General features: G+C 39.0%; 1 protein-coding gene across 3 annotated transcripts; it reads right to left on the bottom strand.

Moving 5' to 3' along the window:
* Positions 1-1321: 1321 nt before the first annotated feature.
* KIAA0408 (KIAA0408 ortholog) lies at positions 1322-23377 on the bottom strand. 3 transcript variants are annotated; one of them, XM_059467750.1, is made up of 8 exons: positions 23146-23336; positions 18713-18836; positions 16365-16471; positions 12032-12228; positions 8997-9338; positions 8576-8655; positions 6005-7379; positions 1322-4215 (listed from the first exon to the last, which is right to left on the bottom strand). In XM_059467750.1, the coding sequence occupies exons 3-8, from the start codon at positions 16369-16371 to the stop codon at positions 4045-4047; spliced, it is 2172 nt and encodes a 723-aa protein (XP_059323733.1). In that variant the 5' UTR covers positions 16372-16471; positions 18713-18836; positions 23146-23336; the 3' UTR covers positions 1322-4044. The 3 variants fall into 3 exon arrangements, with proteins under 3 accessions (XP_059323733.1, XP_059323735.1, XP_059323734.1); XM_059467752.1 differs by lacking the exon at positions 18713-18836 and having other exon boundaries at positions 23146-23377; XM_059467751.1 differs by lacking the exons at positions 18713-18836; positions 23146-23336 and having other exon boundaries at positions 16365-16558.
* Between the last annotated feature and the right edge of the window lie 139 nt (positions 23378-23516).

Raw genomic sequence — 23516 nt, 5'->3', positions numbered from 1 at the left:
CACCTTCCAGTGTAAAGACATGTACACAACTGAAGACACCATTACAAATGAGAATACCATTACTGAGAATATCAGCATGAAATGGCTAGAGTTGTATATTACAGATCTCAAAGCCAAAGAAATCCTTTGTATAGCAGCACAGTGAGAATTCTGTAAGTTCTTGGGCTTGCCTTCTGGATTGCTGTATATCTTTGCTAAAATGCTGTTGAAGACATTTGGATACAAAATCCTTATTTAAAACCCCAAGTTTTTAAATAGACAATTGGAGAAATAAACTGGTGGTCTGAATGCTCTGTAAAATTCTATTACTCTGATTGCAAATCCTTTCCTACATATAACAGCCAACTCCCTTACAGTGTCTGTAATAGTGAGGGACAATTGTGTTGTTACTGGAAAACAAAGTTTGTTCCTTCAGCAACATTTTAAAGATACATAAGTCTCTCACTTACATTGTAAAGAAAAATCACCTAATGGAAGTGTACTCTGAGTTTGAGGAATGATATGCAGAGGTTTTGAAGGGAATTATTCTCCTCTACTCCTTCTGCCTCCAGCAGAGGGTCTGAGTCAGGCCAATTTTCTAGCCTCCAGGAGGCCTGCTCTGTCACATATGCAAGTAAGATCTGAGTGATTCTCCTCTGTATGCTTCTACCCTGCCACACTCCTCCATAAAAAGGTCTGGTAAGATTGTGGCTGTATGTCCTGGCATGAGGGAGAATGATGCTTTTTGTTAAAAAGTACCAGACATCTGATTCCTAGTGACATCTCCATTTCAATGGGCAGCTGACTCTGTGTCTCCAGGGACTTACTAAGACATGCAATAAAGACAGACTAATTCAGAGTGCAAGTAATAATAATAACATATATCTGCATTAAGACTTCAGACAGAGTATGGAGGAGTAAAATTATTAAAACCTATTTCAGAAACAGGCTTACAAAGCTCACCACTTCCATTGGTGACACTAGGATTAGTAGGAAGGTCAAGTAATGTTTAGATCATTTGTGTTTTTTGCACAAGCATGTGTATATGTGTAGATTTCCTTGTCAGAAACAACACAGCCCAAAGGAGCTTTTCCCCCTATAGCAAATAAGTGAATAAAGCCTTTACTGTGGTTCAATAACCACAGTTACAGGAACTAGAAAAGTTACCACAGTCACCACAGCTTTTGAAGAGAATATTTAAACAGTGACAGTGGCAATTTTCTTAAGTTAGGCTTTCCAACTAGCCGTCTGCAGACCAAAATCACCAGTTTTGATACTTTTAGGCATCAGAACCAATGCCTAAAATTAGACTGACACAGAAAATCTTGACAAAATGGACTCATCCTTGACCTATTTGTTTATTTCAAAAACCTTCTGTTCATTTAACTTACATACATCAGGGAATGTTGTTGGTATTTGATCCTTTCTCTGTGATTCAACAATGTGGTCTATGTCAAAGGCAACCAAAGAAACTGAAGGGAACTAAAGAAACACCTTCACTGACTAATCAAGGGAAATGCTTTTGGATTTACATACTTCAAACAAAAGTGCATCACAATTTCTCAGAACAAAACTGCTTAACTTCACCATAAAGGTAGTTTAAATAAGTGCTTTTGCAGTCAACAGTGACTGAAGTTAAGAACCACATTTTTTTACAATTCTCTCATATTACCCTTTCCCCAGCATTAGGCATTCAAAGCTGGTCAGCTGCTTAGGCATTTAAAAGGTCAATTTGCAAGGTATCTTGGTTTGTTAATTTCCATAGTTAGACAGAATATTAAACCATGTTCCAAATTTACCATGAATCATGTCTAATTTTTCTAGTGCTAAGGAAGCTAATGGAGTGAAATTTCAAAATTAGGACAAACAGCCAAATTTATAGAACCCTTGATTTTTCACTTAAGCACACAGATTTTTGTCTCTATCTAAACTGTATGAATTTTCTTCAAGATTTTCTGTCCTTGTATCTTTTCCAGCAATAACTTTGCAATAATGTCTGAGTAAGTTTTGATGAATTGTTGATTTGCTTGAAATCTTCATGTATTGTGGGATAGACCTAGAAGGGACCAGAAGTTTAGATAGAGCAAATTATTCTGAGTGTATTTTTAGCCAAAATGGCATGATAAATTGGATTTATGGCTCTAATGCCTGCTCACTCCAATATTCACAAGCCTGAACTGTTACCAATACTACCACACAGGCTATTGCTCAGAACACAGGGCCTCCTGTTTTCTCTCTCTTCAAAAAAAAGTTGTGCAGAGGAAAGAAGAATAAGGTCCTTAAAGGAAGGAAAAAAGTGTGAATTCTCAACATGACTGGAATAGATCAACAGATCACTACAAAATAAGCACATTAAATTTTCCCTATATTGCCACATATACAATTCACTAGGACAAAAGCCTATACTCTCTCTGAAATCCTTTTTACATTCACATAAGAAGATGTGCACATTAATGGATCCTGGGATGATTTTTGAAATTCCTTTGAACACACTATGTTTCTCCAGAAGAAGAAGAAAAGTTGCCAGACAAGATCAGGCTGATGTTGAAGAAGTGCCTTTTTACTCCTTCTGACCTAGACATGCTGTTTAAAGGTAACATTTATCATCATTGCTGCACTGTGTACCCAGCAACAGCCTAACGAAAGGTGCAAAAATTCCAGGATGAAGGACACTGTCTTTCTGGAAGTTCAGAGCCTGGACAGCATCCATACCTCTTTCACTCCGTGAGAAGGAGCGAGCCAGGCTCTGTGCATGTCATTCAGATGGCAAACAACACCAAGTCGAGTGATGGCAACACCAGAGTCGCAATGCCATGTGTCAGGATTTCGGGCACCATTGTGATCATATCTGGATGCAATATTTCCCTACTAGATGCAGCTTGTTGCCAGAGTGCAAGTAAACTTCATAACTGACTGCCACGAGTCAGTCCAGAAGCAGGGAATTAGCAAGTGGCTCAGGCACTCTAGTCTAGGAGAAGAGTAAAAAAGGAGAGTGGCTGCAGCACTGGGAGCAGTGGTGCTTGTTCTCCTGCCTTGAGTGAAAGTAAACAAGTCCATTGTTATCTGACTTTGCCAAACCTCAAAGTATAATGCTAGAAGGAAAAATAAGCTTTACAGAATTGAGCATATACAACTCTTTTCTTTCCTTCATAAATTGTATGTTAGTGTAGCTGAATCTACCAAAGTGTTTACAGTATGCTATATATATAATGGCACATATAAGCTTTGTAAAGGGTTTGGAACATTTCAGAAATGTCTCTGGTGCTGAAAAAGGCTAATGTATTACAAATCATATAATATTTTAATTCAGAAAAAATATGTTTAGGAATTTTGACCTAGCATGAGGGTTAGGAAACTGAACGAGGATGCCATGAAGTATGACTGACGAATCAGTCAAGCTAGTCTGCTTCAGATACATATTGTGCAAGGCATTATCACTGCGATCAGTCACAAAAAATGCATATTTAGTTTTTTTACATTAAATACTACACCTGTGAACCTATGTAAAAGATATACAAAATATAAATGTCATTGGGACTGTATATTTCAAACTTTTTAAAATAAACACAAAGTATATTTATATATATATATGTAGGCATATAGGTTGTAATTTCAATGTCAACACTAGCACAGTTTGTCTCTTCTAAATACAGGCCAGTATACTTCCTAGTCCAACACATGCACCTACAAACACATGATCATGCATACAGCTTTACGTTCTGCTGTTTGCAGAAAAGTCAGAATATACAGCACTATACATTGTTTCAACTCAAAATTGATCAACAAATTAAGAAAGATGCCATTCAAAAGAAATTCCTTGTGAACTATTAAAAAAAAACAAAAACAAAACCCAGAGAAAACCAGGGATATCTCTATTTCATCTCAATAAAAACACTGAAGACCATGGTGATGATGACCTAAGATTCAGAATGCTTTGTCCAGCATGTGGTGGGGGTCACTCTTGGACAAAACACAACAGTGTGGAACTGGTTGCTATGACACATACCAAACACAGTCATAGTGAGGCATAGAGCTTTCACAACACCATCCAACCCAGCTCTGGGTTCAGACTACTGAGGTCTCTGACCGAAAGGAGACAGAGTTGTACACTGTTCTTCTCACAGCAGGCGGTGCTGATGGGGATCTGGATGCCCATCTGGAAGGTAGGCGTCGATTTGCCGGCCGAGCGGGACGGGAGAAGCCCTTCTCACTGGAACATTTCACTGGCACACATATCTAGAACACAAAGGCAAGTCCTCGCTTTAACAACTTGCAGCTTTTGTGGAATGCAGTGGGAATGCAGGAGGACATTTGTGGTGACCTCCGAACAGGTGGTTGGAAGCTATTAAAAGGAGCACAGCAATGCACAGAATGCAAAAGAATAGCTATTTCTATGTACAGGGATTCTCACATCAGTTGTGGTTTAAAATACATGAAGACAAGTGTCAGACACAAGGAAACATACAAAATGATAGTGCAAGACAAAATTGACATTTCCTCTTATCTTTTAGTTTCTGTAAGTTTTTTTTGTCAATGAATGCTGTAAAATATTCCAAGTGTAGAACTCAGAATATTATCTGATATTACTGGAGTAGGATCTACGTGCTTCTCAGGTATTTTTTGATAGATCCTATTTCAGGAAACTGTTTCCATTAGTTCAGTGTGAAGCTGTTTAACTTGGTAACTAATTCAGAATGGTTATGTGTTAATACAGTGTCATGTCTACCAGCAGATCCATAGAGATGCAGAGGAAACTCAACAGATTTTGATCACAGTGACACTGATGTAAATTTGAAATAATGAAAATAAACCCAGTGCCTCAAGCCACATGTAGTTCTGTACATCTCTGAGACATTAAATAGTAACTCCTAGTCAGGCAATATTCTACACTTAGCTTCTACAGATAGAAATGACAATATAAAATGTAAGCTTATGAAAAAAGTCATTATTCCTTTTCTCCATATTAATTGATGAAAATTTGTTTGCCTGTCAAAAGTTTATTGGATGAAAAAGAAATCAGAAGCTTCACAGCTTTTTTATTTCTGTGCTGAAGGAAAGATGTGCCTGTTAAGCAAGGCATTGCATCATAGCAAGGCTGTCAGAAAGACATGCAGAAGAAAATCTGCATGGTCAGATTCTCAGCTGCTTAAATCTATATAGCTCCACTGAAGTCTGTGAATTTGTGCCAGTTTAAGGCATACCAGCTGACAGCCTGAACCCATTTAAGTTTCCTAGCTCAAAACACACCTGCCTTATCTTTTTTGAGATTCCAAGAGGCATATCTCTTTGTGTTCTTCGTGGATTTTTACAGAACCTGCAACTTACAGAGTGTTTTCCAAACCATCTGTTTGTCTTTTCATTAAGAAAGAATGTTGGCAAAGGCAGTATTTCTAAACTTCTGGAAATAAACTTCAGCCAAATATAAATTAATTAGTCATGCCATGCTCTTCTGTTTCTGTGAACCTATGCTTGAATATATAGGAGAAGCTGGAACTGAGACATGAGCAAGAGAAGGATACTTTGTGAGTGGAAACTTTATGGAGTCACAATATTCCTTGGCATAGGAAGTTCCAAGGAACTCCTGATCCAAGCAGCACCCTGGATACTGAAAAATGTTATCTAAGACCTCCAGGGTTTGGGGCATGGCCAAGTCTGCTTAAGCCCTATGGGAAGTCTTATGACATAACACATCAGCTAAAGGAAGGAGAGAGGGTGTTAAAACATGGTTGAAGCTCTCACTAGTTCAATCTTAGCATAACTGCACTGTAGTAAAAAACTAGCTTTGCAGAACACCAGCAGGGATAAGAATCTGGCACGTCTTCACTGCTCATTCTTACTTACATGCTTCTGCCCTCCCACAACTCTTAATCTGTAGAGGAAATGCTCCTGATTCATCCAGATCCTGGCCTAAAGTATCTATTTTTACATAATTAGTTACAATACAAAGTTAGTCTGCCCCATTTAAGAGTCTGAGGCTTGCTATGAAATGGAATTGTTTTGCTTTTGTCATTCTTATGAACCTTACCTCTGGTAACTTCTGCCTCTCTTTTCCTTGCTTGAGTTGCTGCCCAATATGCCTGGCTGAATTCCTCGGAAAGTCTTGTTTTTCTTGCTCAATCTGGAGCATTTCTAAATACTGACTCAGTGTCTCGCAACCCCCATTGGTGAATTCAGAATTTGCCTGTGTCCTCTTATCTTTGCAGCATTTTGCATTACACGGAGAAGTCACAGTTGATTTTTCATAGGTTTTCAAAAGCTTTTCAACAACACCATAGTTGGACCTTGAGTCAGCTGAGCGCGGGCGGCCGGATAAATTACTTGGTCTCCAGTCATGCTCGTGAAGCATGTGCCTATAACCACTGGTATTTGGAAGTCCATTCATGTGTTTTTGCTGCCCTGCTGTCCTGACAGCTTTGCTGGTGTTGTTAGTTTCTTGCTCCTTTGCTGCAGAGAGCTTGGCATTTGAAACACAAGGCGTATTTACAGTTTCTGCCCTGCTAGCAGCAGAGTCACAGGGTGGACCGCAGGGTTTGTGATCTTCTGAGGCTGTTTGAGGCACCTGATTTTCCTGCAGAGCATTGTTACGTTTGTCTGTGTGAAATACAGTGCGATTAAACTCATCAATCTTTGCTGCTAGTGTTTCATTTCTTTGGCTCTTTCCCAAAGGATACCTGGTGTCCTCCAAAAGATCATTGTGCGAGGTAGCAGGGGCATAAAAGTCATTGCTGTAAAAAGGGCTGCTGTGAGACTTGGTATTTTGTTTCTGATGCATCTTGTTGCTTTGGGCCATATTTCCATCTGAACAGCTCTTTTGGGCTGAGAGTGAGGAAGGCTCATTTTTATTGTCTTTTCCAAGCTTGCCCATATCATATGCCCATGTGTTGTGGCAGAAATTTGTTGGAACGTTGCACTCATTTTTGGTTACAGGTATTGGAGCAGTTACCATTACAGGGACTTTCACAGCCTGCCCTTCATTTGCACAGGCTACTGCAGATTTATTTTTGTTTACAGGTGAAGGATTCCTCAGTTTCCCCCCATTCCAACAATCCTGAGCCTTGCAATTGCTTTTGATGCCTGGATCTCTTATGGGTGCTTCTGAAAGCTGTATGACTGCAGAAAGTGAGTTTGTTAGGTGCCGAGAAGTGCTCCGTGGAGGAACTGGTGGAGCTTCTTTCTTTTGCCAAGGTCTGAAATCTGTTCCTATGTCACCAGTAAGACTACCATAAGAAATCTCCTTCAAAGCCCTGGTGGAGCTCATCAGATTCTTCCTATTATTATGTTCCTCTGTTTCAAAAGCAACCAAAGTCTGTGATTCATTGCTGGACACATGGTTCATCTCAGGCAGGATAACTGTGTTTTGGGTTTCCTCAAATTCCCCCAGGAAAGGAAGTGACTTCATTCTGGAAATAACAGAAGAGGTGTTTTAGGAATGAGAATAAGGAACATTCCAGAAGACCTCAGCATGGATTAATTCTCCCCAAAAGCAGGTGTTTTAACACTGGCTACTTAAAAAGGTTTGGGAGCAGTTTTGCTGCAGCTGGTATACCCCGCACAATCGAAACACACACAAAGATTTTGAGGAAAGGTCAACAAAAGGAATTTGCGTTCCTTTCCTTTGCCACAAAAATTCTTTTTCTGAGTTTCTTAGATGATGACTGTTTTCTTGTCTCTGCTACAGTAAGTACAGTAGGATCTTGTTCTAATGACTCCTAGGAGTCTACCTGACTATGAACTGAGTGAAGAAAGCTGTAGGACACAGTGCACCCCTTGTTTAGGTTCATAACCTTACACATGAGATCTGCCTTTTGATATATGATAAAAAAGCATCTTTAAAATTATGCATCAGCTATGAATCCATTTGCTCTAAAGATACAAAGAGTAGCTAAAATAATGAATTAGTGGCAAACTTTTAACTGGTCACATGGTGGAGTGTGAGAAATCCCTCTGACCTTTGGGAGCATCTGAGAAGGTTCAGTTTTACCTGAGAATTTCTGCACAACTCAAGATGCAGTCTGGTGTTTAGCTTGCTAGAGAAAACAATGAACACTGGATTTTTAAAAGATGATTGAATGTTCACTTGCCATACTTTTCAGGGTCTGACTTGCCATCTTTCCATTAGTACAAATTTACAGTGGTTCTTCCCTCTCCTGCTTTCTTTCTGCTCTTGGATCATCAGTTCCTGGCACATCCCCCATGCTTAAGGCTAGATTTGGGCTTTAAGTGAGAAATTCCCAGCCTGACAAACCCATACAGTGTTGTATAAAACTACATGGCAATGGGGCCAGAGTAGACAGAAATACCTGTTCACTTTCCCAATCCTCTGTACAGCCATTAGAAACAAATACAATTTCATCTCATATATACTAATCTGAATTTGTATGTTCTGTATACAAAATCAATTTTGCTAGTAAAACCTGACTTTGTACCATATTTCAGCATATTTCATTTGAATATTTTATGCTGAGCACTGAAACATTAGGAGGGTAGGAACTGCCCAACTAATAAATCCAACAGCAAACCTGCCTTCAAAGTGAAAAGCATCAGGAGAATTATTAATTTCCTTTCTCTAACATAAAAAATCTAAAGATGTTTTTACCTTCTGTGATTGGACTTCTTTCGAATTTCCTCTTGATAGCTGCATAATTCTTCACTGACTCTGGCAAGTTCTTTAAGAGCCTTTATAAATATAAAAACAGGCCTTTAATATATACATATAAAATGATATCTCCAGATTTAATTTGAAACTTGTGGTCATTTGCATTTAAGATTCAGAGCAGAGGGAAGTAGTATGAGGAAAGATACAAAAATGCCCCCACCTTATGAACAGAGGTAAAGAGCATGCTGTTAACACATTCAAACAGTGAGAAGACACTCATTGATAGCAAACCTAGGAGCAAGTAGAGACAGTGACTTGTGGAAAGCTAAAATCAGGGAGATCAGTTCTATAGCTTAACCTGGCAGGCCAAAGTCCTCAGTGCTTTCCTCCCCCTTGTAACAGAAACATGCTCCTTACTTACTACATTGAGATCACCAATATAATTTCTGGTATTCTGCTCAGAGGTTTTAATGGTGAGGCTGTCTTGAGGTTCTTCGTGGTTCTCAAAGGCCAGATTGTCCACTAACAGAATATTGTTTCTGCTCTTGTTTCTGGGCTCCTTCCATTCGTGTCCTGTTACACCAAGCAGACTCCCTTTCTCCATTCTGTCCTTTGCCACATTGTGTTGATGGTTCAGCTCCGCTGTGTCACTCTCTTGCAAAGTAGGGCAATGCATGGACAGCTGCAGCATCTTGCTCTGAATGGCCTTGCTATCATGGATGGTCATATTGCTCTCCCTTCTAAGTTTTACCTCCTGGTAAAGCTGAAACAACAACAGAACCTTCTATTAAATCGTGGTATTGTAATGAGCTTTATGGCAAAGCCCCATATTTATCTTCTGTTTTGAATGATGCTTCACTCAGCAGCACTGATTAGAAAGATTCTGGATGTGTTAGTAGGAAAGTGCTGAGTCACCAAGTGTGACAATTCAAATACCAGGATTGCCACAGGATAAGACTGTTACCATTCTCAAACTCTCTGACATAATTTTAATGTATGGCTTCCACCCCTGGTTGGGACTGGAAGAGATCTCCCGAGATAACTGGCCCTGCCTTGAACCAAAAGATGCAGGGTTGTTTTCCAAGTAATATCAGCACACTCTGTGGTGGACACAGCTGTTATCTGATGGACAGGGAATGTGGGAGAATGTGACAGAGAGAGAATGTTCTGGCTATGCTACAGCCTATTTATTAAAGCATATTATTTGAAGGAGAGGAAGTGAATTCTCATAAAATACAGTGCCATCTGTACTAGAGCAGACTCTTTCAGTTCTCAGACAAGTAGAATTCTTCCCTATAACTGGAGTGATAAATCAGTACTGCAGAATGGTATTATTTGGCAACGTGTTATCACCTTCTTCTTTCATGCTATCTGCTGAGATCCAGTGGATTCATTAGTAAATGGTGTTAATTCTGGTCACCCAGCACATTCAAACTAGAAACTGTGGTAAATTATAAATTAGAAAAAATGGCAACATCATAAAAATCTCTTCTGCTTACAGTATAATTTCCAGTGCCAAGAATCCCACAGCTCTGTATAAACATTCATTCTCCACTTGCTCTCATGAAGAAAGCACACAGGCACCTCTGAGCAGCCATCTGCCTGCCCTCTCCCAGTGCACAAGGCCATCACAACAGCTTTTGGAATGACAGGGGAAAAGAATAACAACATGCAGAACATGTGGCCATTTCATGGGCAGTGCTGTGGATTAGAAGTTATTCTCATGTTCAGGGACTTAACACTTGACCTCATCCTGGGTTTTCAGATTTCACTTCCAAAGCCCAGCTGCTCATGGAAACTGAGGGCTGAACTTTGCCATTTCTGAGAAATAAGAGCCTCATATGGATTCAGCACACCAGTAACAAGGAAGGATACTACCCCATAATATCCCCCATAATAATACCCCTATTAAATTAGATTTGGTGGGCTACAGAAAACTGCCAAATTAAAATACAAGCTGATAAGTAAGTACAAGTTTTATTGAGGAAATCCTTCTACAGATAATGGCATTTAAAAGATATCTATCTCTCCTTTTCTCCAGCCATGTGGCTTGTGGATAAGAAATGTCAGGCATCTGAAATCAGCAGCAGCTATAGTCACAACTCAAGAGGGGACCTTAGGATTCCAGTAACCTTGAGGTACTATCTGTATTTTGTTTGGCTCTGCAGTAGCCAGCAAATTGCTTCATTCTCTTCCTTTCAGCCCCATTCCACTCTCTTTTTCTTGCTTTCCTAATCTCTGTGCTAATAAAGAACACAATGAAAACAGTCCTTACTGACATTGTCAGTTCTATTAATAGCCAGAATACCTTTTCATTACTGTCATTCCAAATCAGCTCTTATACCTAAGAAAATGAAATTCAACTGCATATACAGATCACATTGCTAACTTTTGAACCATTCTCAGCTTGGCAGTGAAATTAGAGAAGACTGCATAGAAAAGTCCTAACACAAAAGACAAAATGTGGCAAAGACCATCATACCGAAATCTGCAAGAATTGTGGGTAAAATATAAGAGAGTTGACATTATGGAGCTCTGCTGCAGGCTGGTTTAATGGGCAGTGTATGCTGCAATTCCTTTGGCTTTGACCATTTTCCTTCTCAGTTTCATGTGAGCAATTTCTGCCCATACATTCCTGTGCTGCTCAGCCACACAACAGCGCTGGCAGAGAGCAAGTGAAACTACTCCATGTGTATATTAGATGAAAAATGTGGAAAGCTCACTAATGAAAAAACTTGCCTCCACAGGCTGCCAAGCAGACTCAGTTAATGAATTTGAGAGTGTCAGAGGGTTTGGCTGCAGGGACAATTTGGGGATAGAAGAATAATAAATAATTGCTGTGACTGTTTCTGGAAGGAGATGCACTGCAAATAGCAAGGACAGTTTGCTAGTATGTGTAGACACAAGTGGTTTCAGAACTTTCATGCTATTTGCTGTACCTGTTTTTTCTCCCAAGCATCATCCATAAAAGGAACAGGTTCTAGCCAGAAAAATTCTGTGTCATGCAGTATTTCATATATATATTATTTTTAATATTACCATTTGCCCCAGCAGACCTGTGCCATCTAAGGCCTTTTTGCTAGAGAATTATGATATCTAAATTTTTTGTTACAAAATATGCATTTTCTAAACCCCATATTGTTCAGTGTTCACTTGAAAAAAGCATGTGTAATATAGGCAACATGGTTCATGACCATGACTGAATTGTCAGCAGTACATACAGCCAATAATCTCATAGCTCACAAAACCACATTCACCTCCTACCTTGTATTCATGACTATTAAACAAGCAATTGCAAATACTGCTTAATCCCAGGATTTTCATCCTTCCATCAGCTGTTAGAAATTTCCAGTGACACATAAGGAATAGGATAAAATACAGAAAAAAAACTTTAAGAGACTCAATGTCACTTCACACCAAGCAAAAATGGTAGTTTGGACTTTTGTTTAGAAGTACCTCTTCTATTTTCTTCTGCATGAGCTTCCATTGACATTCCCATTCTTTCCTTTCATTGTCAAATCTCTCCAGCAATTCCATTTTTTCTTTATTCCAGTTCCTCTCAGTATTCTCCAGTTGTTCACGCAGGTCCATGGCTAAAGTCTGTGCAACAGCAAAGACAGCTCTCCTTTTTTTCTTTCTTCCCTGAATGTTTCCTGGAAGTTTAAGAGAATAAGTCTTACTTATGTTTTATTCTGTCTTTCAGGGAACAAAGACAATCAAGAAAATCCCCAAAATTACTAACTGAAAGGAGCTTGCAGGGCACAGTATTATTCAATTGATATTTGTCTGGAGTGTGACTCGAGTATGGATGAACTAAGCATTATAGGACATAAATACAAAGGCAGAGATGGCCAGTCTGGGAATGGGAGGTGGAACACATTCAGCATCGCAGAATTCAGTAACATCTGCCACAGCAGGCTCTGTACCATGATCACTTTGCATCTTTGCCATTTTTCTTCAATATAAATGTGTTTTCAATGAACTTGGGTCTGTACAATATTGAATGGCACTTCAGGACCTTGGGATCCTGCAATATCTGCCCTTGAGGGTGAAAGCTATTTTTATATTTGTTCAAAAGACAACTGTAAAAGTATCATGTTTGCTCATGCACTCCCTGCACGCATGCAAGGAGCACGACAAGGACTGCTACATTCTTTTGGCAACTGAGGGCTGCAAACTTGATATACTCTGGGAATTCTCATGGCTACATGAATGCTTTGGAATTCATGAAGGAAGACAGGACAGGAAAGTTAATAACAGGTACAAACACATAAACAGTAGAAATCAGTTATATAGGAGGGACAGAAGGTCACCAGAAAGGGTTCAAGAATTTTGGATTTACAGATCTAGATCTATAAATGTTAGTTTCAGGATCAGCATGGGGAAAACTACAAAATATTCTTCAACAGCACTAACTCCAATCTAGTTCAAAACCTTTCTCAGAATATTTGACTAATTAGTGCTTCAGTTTTTTCTTTCCCTTTAGAAGTCTTTAGTAAAGACTTTAGCCAAAGACAGTCTTTAGCCTTTAGTGTCTGTAATTGAAAAGAAAATATTAATTGAACCACTAAATTGGCAAGATTTAAGGGAAATATTTTAGATCTGCTTATCTGGTTTTGGAGCAAAGAAGTTACAAATTTTATGGGCCTGGTGATCCCTTTGCTTCCTCTTGCTTTCTTAGGTTTTATACTAGAAAGCCCATTACCATCAGCACATTTACTATGCCAGCAAGATTGACATAGGACTCATTCATTCAGTTATGATAGCTTCTGTGATATAATGCCTGGTACAGAGGCATTGATACTTGAGTTTGCTAACTTCAGCTCTCAAAGCCAGTTGTTGTGTTACCAAGGTGGTCATGGAATCTAGTTCTAGTAATAAAATGCCTCTGCACTGCTTTCTGCTCCTGTCAGAAATCAAATACGTAGGAAATTGTATTATCAGAGAGTTAACTAGGAGTAAGCCCAGTTTATCTTTCTGCACATTGTTCATTTCCCTGACTGATGATCAGTGATTGTCAACTCACAGGAACTGCTGATTTTACTGCCCACATTTCCTAGGATATAGTAAAAATTAATTCCTGAGCAAAGTTCTTCCCCATCCCTTATGTTACTGGCACCTCTTGTTGATTTAGCTGTGGTTACCATGTAACCACCATTTACTGTGTCAGCTTTATCTCAGCTGACTGGGAAGACGAGGTTAAACTTGAGTCAGCTTCTTTCATGTACAAGTAAGCAGAAGAACTCAGATGAAACCCAACAGGCTACTTAGGTCTTAGGGTCACAGGAATTCCTCCCGAAGGATCTCTGAAGCCATCACATGCCCAGCCCTAACTCAGGGCTTGCAGAACAGTTTGCCCCAAGTGCCTGCCTTGGAGCTCTGAAATGATAATCTGTCCCTCAACTACCTACAAACAGATTCCAAACCCTTCTTCTTTCCCCTGCCTAAAAACATACAGAGCAACTTCATAAAACCATAAACCACCTTGAAACTAGGAGCTGCTGAAAGACAGCACAGAATTCTCATCAAAAAAGAAGCCAAGTACTGGTTTGCTCACGGCCTCTTAGGGAATGCAGCCAGGCTACAGAGACTGCACCTCTCCAGGCCAGTGTTTCAGCTTTGTGCCAGACTCCAGCAAGCGTTGACCAAAAACAACTTGCAAAAAAAATTCTATTACACTTAAGATCCATTGCAATCTAAACATCTATTGTTAATGAACTTTAAGAATATTGCAGTACTTTCTCACCTTGCTAATTCAAAGGTTACAATTTTTGGTACTGCCATTTGATTATTTTTTTTCCCTACATTTACGTCTTAATAACCTTTCAGGATACCTCTGAGAAATAAAAAAAAGTCAACTCTCTGCTCCACTATAATCCTTATACAAATACATGTCAGAAAAAAAAAAAAAAGAAAAACCCCTATGTGTAAATGCTGTACAGTCATGAACAAGACAGGCAGACATAATCTGTCAACAACTTGCCCAAATGGTGATTTTGCTAGTGCACTATTAGTAATAATGACCATGCTTTAGTCAGCCACACATTACTAGAAAGGTCAATACTGTACAGCATATTTGTTTTTACACACATAAGAACAGATATAATATGTATTCCTTTCAAGCATGAATATAGCATTGAAAAGGCCTCTGGTGCTTCCTTAGTGCTGGAAACTATTATTGCCATGCTGGCATTCATCTTAACAATTTTCAAATTGTTTCATATGGAACTTTGATTATAAAAAAAGACTGAAGACAGTCAGAAGGAAAGCAAGTCTTGAAAGAGGATAGTTACAGAAGTTACAGATGGTCACTTGTAGCTCTAAGATCCACAAAAGGCGTGTATTGTTTCTTAGGCTTCTCTGATTTCCTCTTGACATAAATTCTGAGAAGAAAACTCATGTTTATTGATATTAGCAGCTGGATGACTATACAGCTTTGCTGCTATTTTACAGTGGATCAGTTCCTCAGGAACTTTGACTCCCATTTCTACTTCTCTTTTCCCCCATTTTCTCTTTTTCTTAGTGTTTCCTTTGGGTTTGTTTAGGGTTATTTTGGTGGAGAACAATGTGCAGTCCTGGTAATACACCCTCTGTGTGTATAGTGCACTGAGATTTCCCCATGGGTATTTCACATTGTTAAAGCAACCCAAGGCATGTAAAATGTTACATTATCATTTGCTCTGTGGATCAGAACAATATCTGTGCTCTTGCAGTATTGGCAATTTCTCCATGTCCTAGACAAGGTCAGAAGCTCATTACAGCAATCAAATTAAGCAAATAATCAATTTTGTCTGCATCAGCTGCATTTTGCTTTAACTTTTCCTTTAGCCCTTCCTCCTCTCAAGCAAAAAATGTTTAAAGCTACTATTTGATGTTAGTTAATATTCCCCCACATCTTACCCTTTCTAGCCAGATATAAAAAATACAAGATAATTTGCAAACAACCTCTAGCAACTTCTGAAAATAATCAGCTTGACATCAGCTGAGATGTTATTTTCACCAGAGTTTAATCAGATTGGATATATAATCATTCAGATACACAAATCTTCCCTTGTTTTTACAGAAAAAAAAAATGCAATCAAATTATATTTCCAAATAAGTGCTGTATTTTGGATGACTAAGAAAATTGTAAACGTATGTATTTGTTCAATTATAAATGTGTGCCATGTGTCATGATAACATGCACTTTATACATTAAAAGAAAGTACAGTTGAGTGAGAGAAGGGATAGAGAAAATAGGGAAAATGAGAAAGAAAGAGAAAGAAAAAAGAAAAGGGAAAAAGAAAAGGAAAAAATAAAAAAGAGAAAAAGAAAAAAGAGAAAGAAAAGAAAAGAAAAGGTAAGGAAAGAAAAGAAAGAAAGAAAAGAAAGAAAAGAAAGAAAGAAAGAAAGAAAGAAAGAAAGAAAGAAAGAAAGAAAGAAAGAAAGAAAGAAAGAAAGAAAGAAAGAAAGAAAGAAAGAAAGAAAGAAAGAAAGAAAGAAAGAAAGAAAGAAAGAAAGAAAGAAAGAAAGAAAGAAAGAAAGAAAGAAAGAAAGAAAGAAAGAGAGAGAAAGGATTCAAGTGCACACAATGCTGTCATCCCTGTTCTGTTAATATATCTCTGCCTACACTGAAAAAACTAACTGAACTTTAAGAATAAAGAAAATGTATTACATCTATGAACTTCACATTACATTTAAATAACATTAAGAGGGATGTTTAAATAACTGTTTGCCACATCAGAAATTTTCCTTTTTTTTAAATCTTAACTGTTCAAAGACACTGATTTGAAATAAACTGCAACCATACCTTTCATGGAATAAGAAATCCTTCAGGAGTTTTTCAGTCCATTTCCAGGCAGCAGAGAAAGCAATGAAACACACAGCTAGCAGGGATCCTGTTCTGTGAATCTTGATCTTTAAAAGAAGTAAGAAAGCTAAGCAAGACACAACCTTTCAACGGGGGCAGCATTTGCAACTCTCTTTGAATAAATGCTCAACTTTTGCAAACTGGAAAAGAGCTCCGTTCAGCATCATCCCCGCAGCTGGCTGCCACGTGACGTCAGTGCACGGAGGATGGTTTTAAAGCCATCTCTTCCAACCCCCAGCTTTGTAACTTTATATCTCCTCATATTTTGTGTAAACAACTCCAACTCCGGGACATTTTTAGGTTTTATAGTGCAGTCCAGTCTTTAAAGCTTGCCGAATCAGCTAGTGTTAATATCAAAGCTGTGACAATAGGCAATTTTAGGTTTCTTTTATTGTTGTCTATGCTGTAAAGGAAGATTTTTGCTGTCTTCCAGACCCCATTTTCAGCATTATATTTTTTAGTATGATAATTTTGAGATTTGCAACTTGATCCTCCTTAACTGCTTTGTAAAAAGAGTTTTGTTTAAAGCAGAGGTTTTTTTGGTTAACAGCTATCCTAAAGAGCTAAAAGCAAACCACTCCTCCCTAAAATCCCTTTCTGTATTCTAAATATGCTCTCAGTTATGAAATGCAGAATTATTGGGCACTGTGTAATCCTACTGTCTTGCATTCTGGGAATGGCAGTAACGGTTTCTTTGGGATACACCCAAATATTCCTGATACTTTATAGTGTTTCTGGATCGGATTCTACAGCCTGTTAATTCACTTTGTATCTCAGCAAAGCAAAACACTTGAAATTGGATGAAGACTCTCCCTTGAACAGGGAAACTCATCTCTGGCACAAGGCTGGTAAAGAAGGTCCAAAAACACCTTGGGCTGGGTATAAATCCCTAGGAGTGTCCACAGCAAGTGTTGGCATGGGATGAGGGAAGGGAGCGTGACAAAAGCATCCAGCAAGCGAAAGTCCACAGGAGACCCTGAAGCCAGAGCAGCAAAATTCAGCTGTTCCCCCTGCTGAGCCTCAGGCAGGAGGAGCCCAGCTCACTCCTCAGGTCTCTGACCACCAGGATAACTCCCCTGCTGCCCCTGGGTTAAACTGCTCCCATTGTTTGGCAGCCCCAGAGAGACCCCCGGGGGGAGCCTCGCACACACCACCCTGCTGGGCACTGTGCTTGGGTGTGTCTGCACACAGCAGCTGAGACCCGCAGCAAATTCACTTCTCAGGGAACGTTTTGCCCCATGCGTGCCTGGATAAGGACCACAAAATACTTGATTGAGGCAGCACAAAACTGGGCAAATCGTGCTGTCAGACAGATGTCTTGGAATGCCCTAAGCAGGAACATATTTTTGTGGGCAGTGCAGCTGATGACAAGAGGATCAGTGAGGAAAAAGGGCACGATATGAGGATTCACACATTCTTTGCTTAGTCAGCACTCTCCTTGTTGGAACAGTAAGTTTTTATCTGACAAAATCCATGATAAAATCCAGTATAAAAATTTTAACTCTGGGTGCATTTTATAGTAAATACCAAACCAGGTTTCAGGGAAAACACATTTTTTCTCCTTATATGGTCTAGCTGTAAGTCTCAGCGAGTGCAATAATTGGGTGCTTATTCTGCTCACATGTAACTTAAATAATGGGACTTGGGCTATTTGTGAAAATTGTAAAGATGATCTAAAAATTGAACAAATATACCCCAAGTACTCAACTGAATGTTCCTGAAGAAAATCCCCAGACTCTAAACTCTAAGGATTTAAATCTAAAGAAACAGTATGACTTTCTTTTGTGAGGTTAGGTCTCACGTACCAGCTGACATGGCTGGGAGTGAAGCGGAGTGCTTGGGAGCAGAGCTGAGCCCACAGCTGGAGGCCAGGCATCAGCACACTGCCTGCACCCTAAAGCCAGCACAGCTGCACTACTGCACATGGAGGCAGACTCTTCAGACATGTTTTTTTACTCTTATCCATCAAGAGGTATTATTCTTGTGTTTTTAATATTGCTAACTCCATGCCTCTTGTCTTGCTATGTTCACTCTTTGAAGTAAAAACAGTAAAAATAAATAAAACAATGGGCTAAATCCCAGGCTTGAGTTCTCAGACAGGCAGAAGCCTTCATTTCTGTCAGTGTGAGGAATTAGAAATGTGTGAGACTCAGGGGCTTATTAGGAGACAAGCACTGGACACACCTCATAGGTCTAAGGAACGCACTAAATTCATCCTTATATGGAAAAGGTGAGACAAAGAAAACATGAAGTGAATTGTAAAAACATGGGATCATTGTCCTATATACCTTTAAGTGTAGCAGTAGAGAATTTTAGCAGGAGAGAATTTCAGGAAATTATTCAATAGAGACTGTCCCAACTGTCCCTCCTCCAGCATCAGCAGACAAAGCAGCAAATTTGGCTTCCTGGTATCTGGCACAAATAAAATAAGCAGGAAGACTACTGTAGGCTTATTACATCCAACATATTGCTTCCACTTCCAAAAAGTATATTTTGTCCATATCTGGTACCATTAATGCTTGGGTCAAAAATCAACACCTCAACAAAAAAAAAAAAAAAAAAAAAAAAAAAAAAAAAAAAAAAAGTGCAAGGGCATTTTAAACAAGACCTCTGCTAAATTTCTCTTCATCATGCAAGACTGGAGATAAAGCAGCATGAGTTTCAGCATGAGCTACAATCTGATCATACACTCAGGGCAGTGGCTGATAAAATCTACTGAAGACTACTTCAGGGTATCTTTGGCTGTGCAGCCCCAGCTTGGTTATGGCACAGCCATTCTGCTATGGCCACAAATGCTAGTGACAAGAAGGAAGAACAGCACTGCTGCCACTGCAATCAACCCAGCCTCACCATTAGATTCCTGAATGATGTGCACCTTGATAATCCTGGTATATACACCTTGGGAGTGGCTATATACAATGGAAAACGGGCAGAAGGGAATACAAACTCTGTCTCCTCTTACTGTTGTGAGCTTCTGCAATAGGATATAACTCAGTGGAGAGGCAGAGCCAGCTAAGTGTTATGTCATGTCGCTGCTCCAAGGTTACATTGGAAATCGGTGGCAGATACTTTAGATGTTTACTTTAAATAGAGACACCGTAATTTTCCCCATAGGCAACTGCATGTGTAATGGCAAAAGTTGGATTTGAATATCACTTCCCCTGGCATTAAATCACAGACAGAAATGTAAGCCAATGGGAACTACGTCCCTGATACTGATGCCTTTAGAAGTCTCCTACTCACCTATCAGATTCTGGGGTGACTAAGGAGAAGGGCATGTAATACCCTGAAGCTCTGCTTGTTTTCGTAAACAACTCCTGAAGTTCATGTGCAGTTCATCTCTTTTTATAACACATATCTAGACAGCCATGTTTTTGGCAATTTTCTATTTTCCGACTGCCAGGCATGTTTCTGCACTATAGCACCTGCTCTCTTCTAGTTTTGATTCTGAAGCACTGGTGACATGTGTCAGCAGACACTTATTCTATCTCTCAACTGGAGCTTCAGGCATGGATATTTTTGGTTGGAAGAAGTATATCTGAGCCTGGAGAAAATGGTCATTTTAACATAATGGGAATTTTTCAGTAGCAGTAAGAGAGAATATTTGTAGAGGGATTTTGTCAGGGCATTCAGAACCAGCTCTAAACAGGAAACTAATTTAATTGGTAGCATTAAAGGAAAAAATGCACCTATTCCCTAAATTACATAAAAATTCACTGGAGATAGTGCCAATTTCCACAAGTGAAACAATATCATAATTAGATCTACAGAAGGAAGATCTTTTCCTTTTGAAAGAATACTGAATAAATCCCCTGGGAGCATAGGAAACAGAAATTTAATATATCAGGGAAGTGCTAAATGAAGGCAATTTCACGGTTCAAATTCAATGGCTTTTTTCCCCTGGAACATTAGTACTTCACCAGAATATTCCAAAATGGGAGCTGTAAATCTGCTAAATGAGATTTCAGCTGATAGGTAACCTGGCATATCCAGCTCCTTGCCACATGCAAACAAAACCTGTATTCTTCTTACTGTTTGTCTTCAGAACTCCGAGTGGTGCAGCCGCTCAGTGAATCAGCAGTGCCCTGCCTGACTCCAATGCACTCCTGCCAGAAGATGCTGATGTGTTCAGCTGCATTTGCTCACTCACCTGTGAGATGGTCTTCACCCACCAGGCCAGTTACTGAGTGGGGAGAATCTGCTTTCTTTCTTGGCAAGTGTAATTACTGCATTTTGTAATATCAAGTTATTTCAATTTAGCAAGACATAGAACACTTATTTCTTTGGCTAGATCTTATCTTCTGGCTATGGATAAATGGCCATACTCATTCTGTTAGCTTTCTCAGCATCTTTTAAAGTTGTGCAATATCTGGCATGAAACAGATCAGCAGCTCAAATCACTCCCTTCAACATGAATGCAAAAGGACAAGAAATACACATTTCTCACTGAGCTTTCTCTGTGAGGCTCCTCGCCATTCTCCTTGCTCATGAGAGATTCAAAGAGTGTCTGGAGCTTCTAGAATAGTTTTGTATGTTTTAGTGTGCTTTAATTTCAGACTGCTGCTTTTGCAATAGCTCCCTAAATGTCCCAAAAGGTCTCAGCTTTGATTTTGCTTTGTTGATGCCTGATGGAAATCTCCAGCTTTTATGCAAGAAAAAATACAGTGAGAAATCAATGGGGATGTAATTGCCAGTGCTGTGCAGAGATTATCTCCACCTCTCATCCCAGTAATTCATTCTTACCTTTTCTGATTTCTGAGAAAGAAGCAAATCTTTCCCAATTAATTTCCAAGATTTATTCCATGTATGAATTCAGTGTGCTACTACATTAGAGTGTTACTGATACACTCTCTGTAAATCAAACCTTCTCCACTCATTTTTATTATACACAACACCAAGAAAGGTATAAGCAAGTGTGGGTTAAAAACTAGAAGCCCAGAACTTCAGATCTTAGATTAAGTATGACTTTTTCTCTGTTAGGGAAATTGAATCAGTAACATTTAAGAAAACACAAATGATTGGTTTTTCCTCCACAGGAGATACTAAAGCAGAAAGAAACTGAAAAAGTCAGTCTTGTGCTAAGATTTGGCATGACAAGTTTAAGCCTCAAACTGTTGTATTTTTAATGTGCAAATTGCAAATCTATGGGGAGAAAAAAAAACTCTATTATTTCCAGCAGCTGCTGAAAAACAAAAGGCCTTTTCCAGTTACAGAAATTCACTGAGAGTTATGGCTTGATCATATCTTGTCATAATAGTTTTTAATATGTGGAACTTAATTTTAGGTAACTGCATAAATTATAGCATCTTAGAAACTCCTCAGAATTACTTTGGGCCTGACTTTATCCTTTGCTGGGAAAGTAGTCAAAACTATCTATTAATCTCACATATATTGATTATAATTTCCTTTATACATCTCCCTAACTATAACATGGATAATGATGACAACACCACCTAGTAGGAATAAGTATTTGGATTAAATCAAGGAGTTGAGTGATTTATCTGATCAAGGTTACTGCACCTGCAGAGTGTGTTGAGGGAAAGCTAGACAAAGAGAAAAATACTGCACTTTTTAATAATGAATATTTTTACTATTTTTTTTCACTCACGTGACAAAAATTTTATTGTCCCATCTCTTGCTGCTCTCTGAGGATTTTCCCTCAAAGATGGTGTCTCAACTATTTCAGGTAGCAGAGCATAACCTAGGCATGGAGATGAACTGTTCTCACTGGGGAATGCATTAAGTGAACAGAGAGCTAACATGATAAATCAAAGGTAATCCTTACCACTAGCTAGAAAAACAGCTGCTTTATTTATTACCACTCTTTACCACTACATTATTCAACGTGGAAACTGCAGAAAAAGAAGTGTCATTAACACACATACTTGTTCACCTTTCGAGAATTCATATTTGTCCGACTCAGTGATTTCAGCATGGGTTGAGTGAAAGAGAAAAGTGAGCTCCATTGGGCATTTCAGATGAGGCTTTCATAGTGAGAGATCTACTGCTTGTAGGAACTGCTAAGTAAGTGTGAAAGAAAGAAATTTGTCAACTGTACTCTTACTTCAGCCTCTCCCAGGCGAGAAAGGAATATTCAGTGACTACTGATGCACACCCATGTAAAGAAGCTTTCCTCACTACAGGCACTGGCTACCAATGGCACAGTTAGGCAGGGGTCACTCAGCAAACCAAGAGTTGCCATGTCCATTTAAAAGTCCTGCTCAAATCTGGGGATGTAGCATGGCCATTTTTCTAGAGCACAGAGAACGCAGCCAGCCTATATCTCTCAGAAGACTCCTCAGCTACTCTGATACCTTCTCCTTATGCATTCTCATTCTCAGAGGCTCCAGTTCCTGGCCACCATTGCAGATATAGTGCTCTATACAGCAACCATTTTGACTGGGGCCTAATGCACATAATACAGTGCTGAAAAACATTATCATCACTATTATGCAAAATATACATACAAGCTCTGATATAAAACTGCAGAATACACACACAAAGTGGCATTACCATTCTTATGTGGCTGGAATACAAATTCTTTTTCTAGGAGTGGGAAGAGGAAAGTAACAGAGTCCTCACACCCACTCTGCATTTTTCTGGTTTGTTTCTGATTTGGTGCAAATTAAGGAATATTAAATTGGTTCCAGTCCTCAGGAAATTATTATTCAACAATTATAAAACCAGACAAAGTAAAAGACTCCATTTTCTGCTTGCTTACCTGGAATACTATGGTGAGCAGGTTTCCTATTCAACTGGGTGACTTTTTGGTATGTTTTTTTGCAGTTCTTTTGGTTTGGCTTTGGTTTTGGCAAACAAGTAGTCTTCAGTGTTTTTACAGCAGTGGCTATTACAGAAACTATGTCTCTTGCAGTTCTTATCTTGGAGGGTGGACAAAATAAACAAACTGAAAATAACACTACAATGAACAGTAAATGATGAATGACTTACAGTACAAAAAACAGTGTAAAAAGGAAGACAAGTTTAAATATTGTTGTGTATGAAAGGGATGAAAATAATACAAGGATGAGAATAAGTAAAATGATAGGCTGGAACATCTGGGAAAGTAAATACAAAGACAAAGAGAACAGT

This window comes from Ammospiza nelsoni, chromosome 3 (genome assembly GCF_027579445.1).
Source record: "Ammospiza nelsoni isolate bAmmNel1 chromosome 3, bAmmNel1.pri, whole genome shotgun sequence".
NCBI classification, from domain to species: domain Eukaryota; kingdom Metazoa; phylum Chordata; class Aves; order Passeriformes; family Passerellidae; genus Ammospiza; species Ammospiza nelsoni.
The sequence above is the reverse complement of the archived record's forward strand: the minus strand, read 5'-3'. Positions and strand labels throughout refer to the sequence as shown.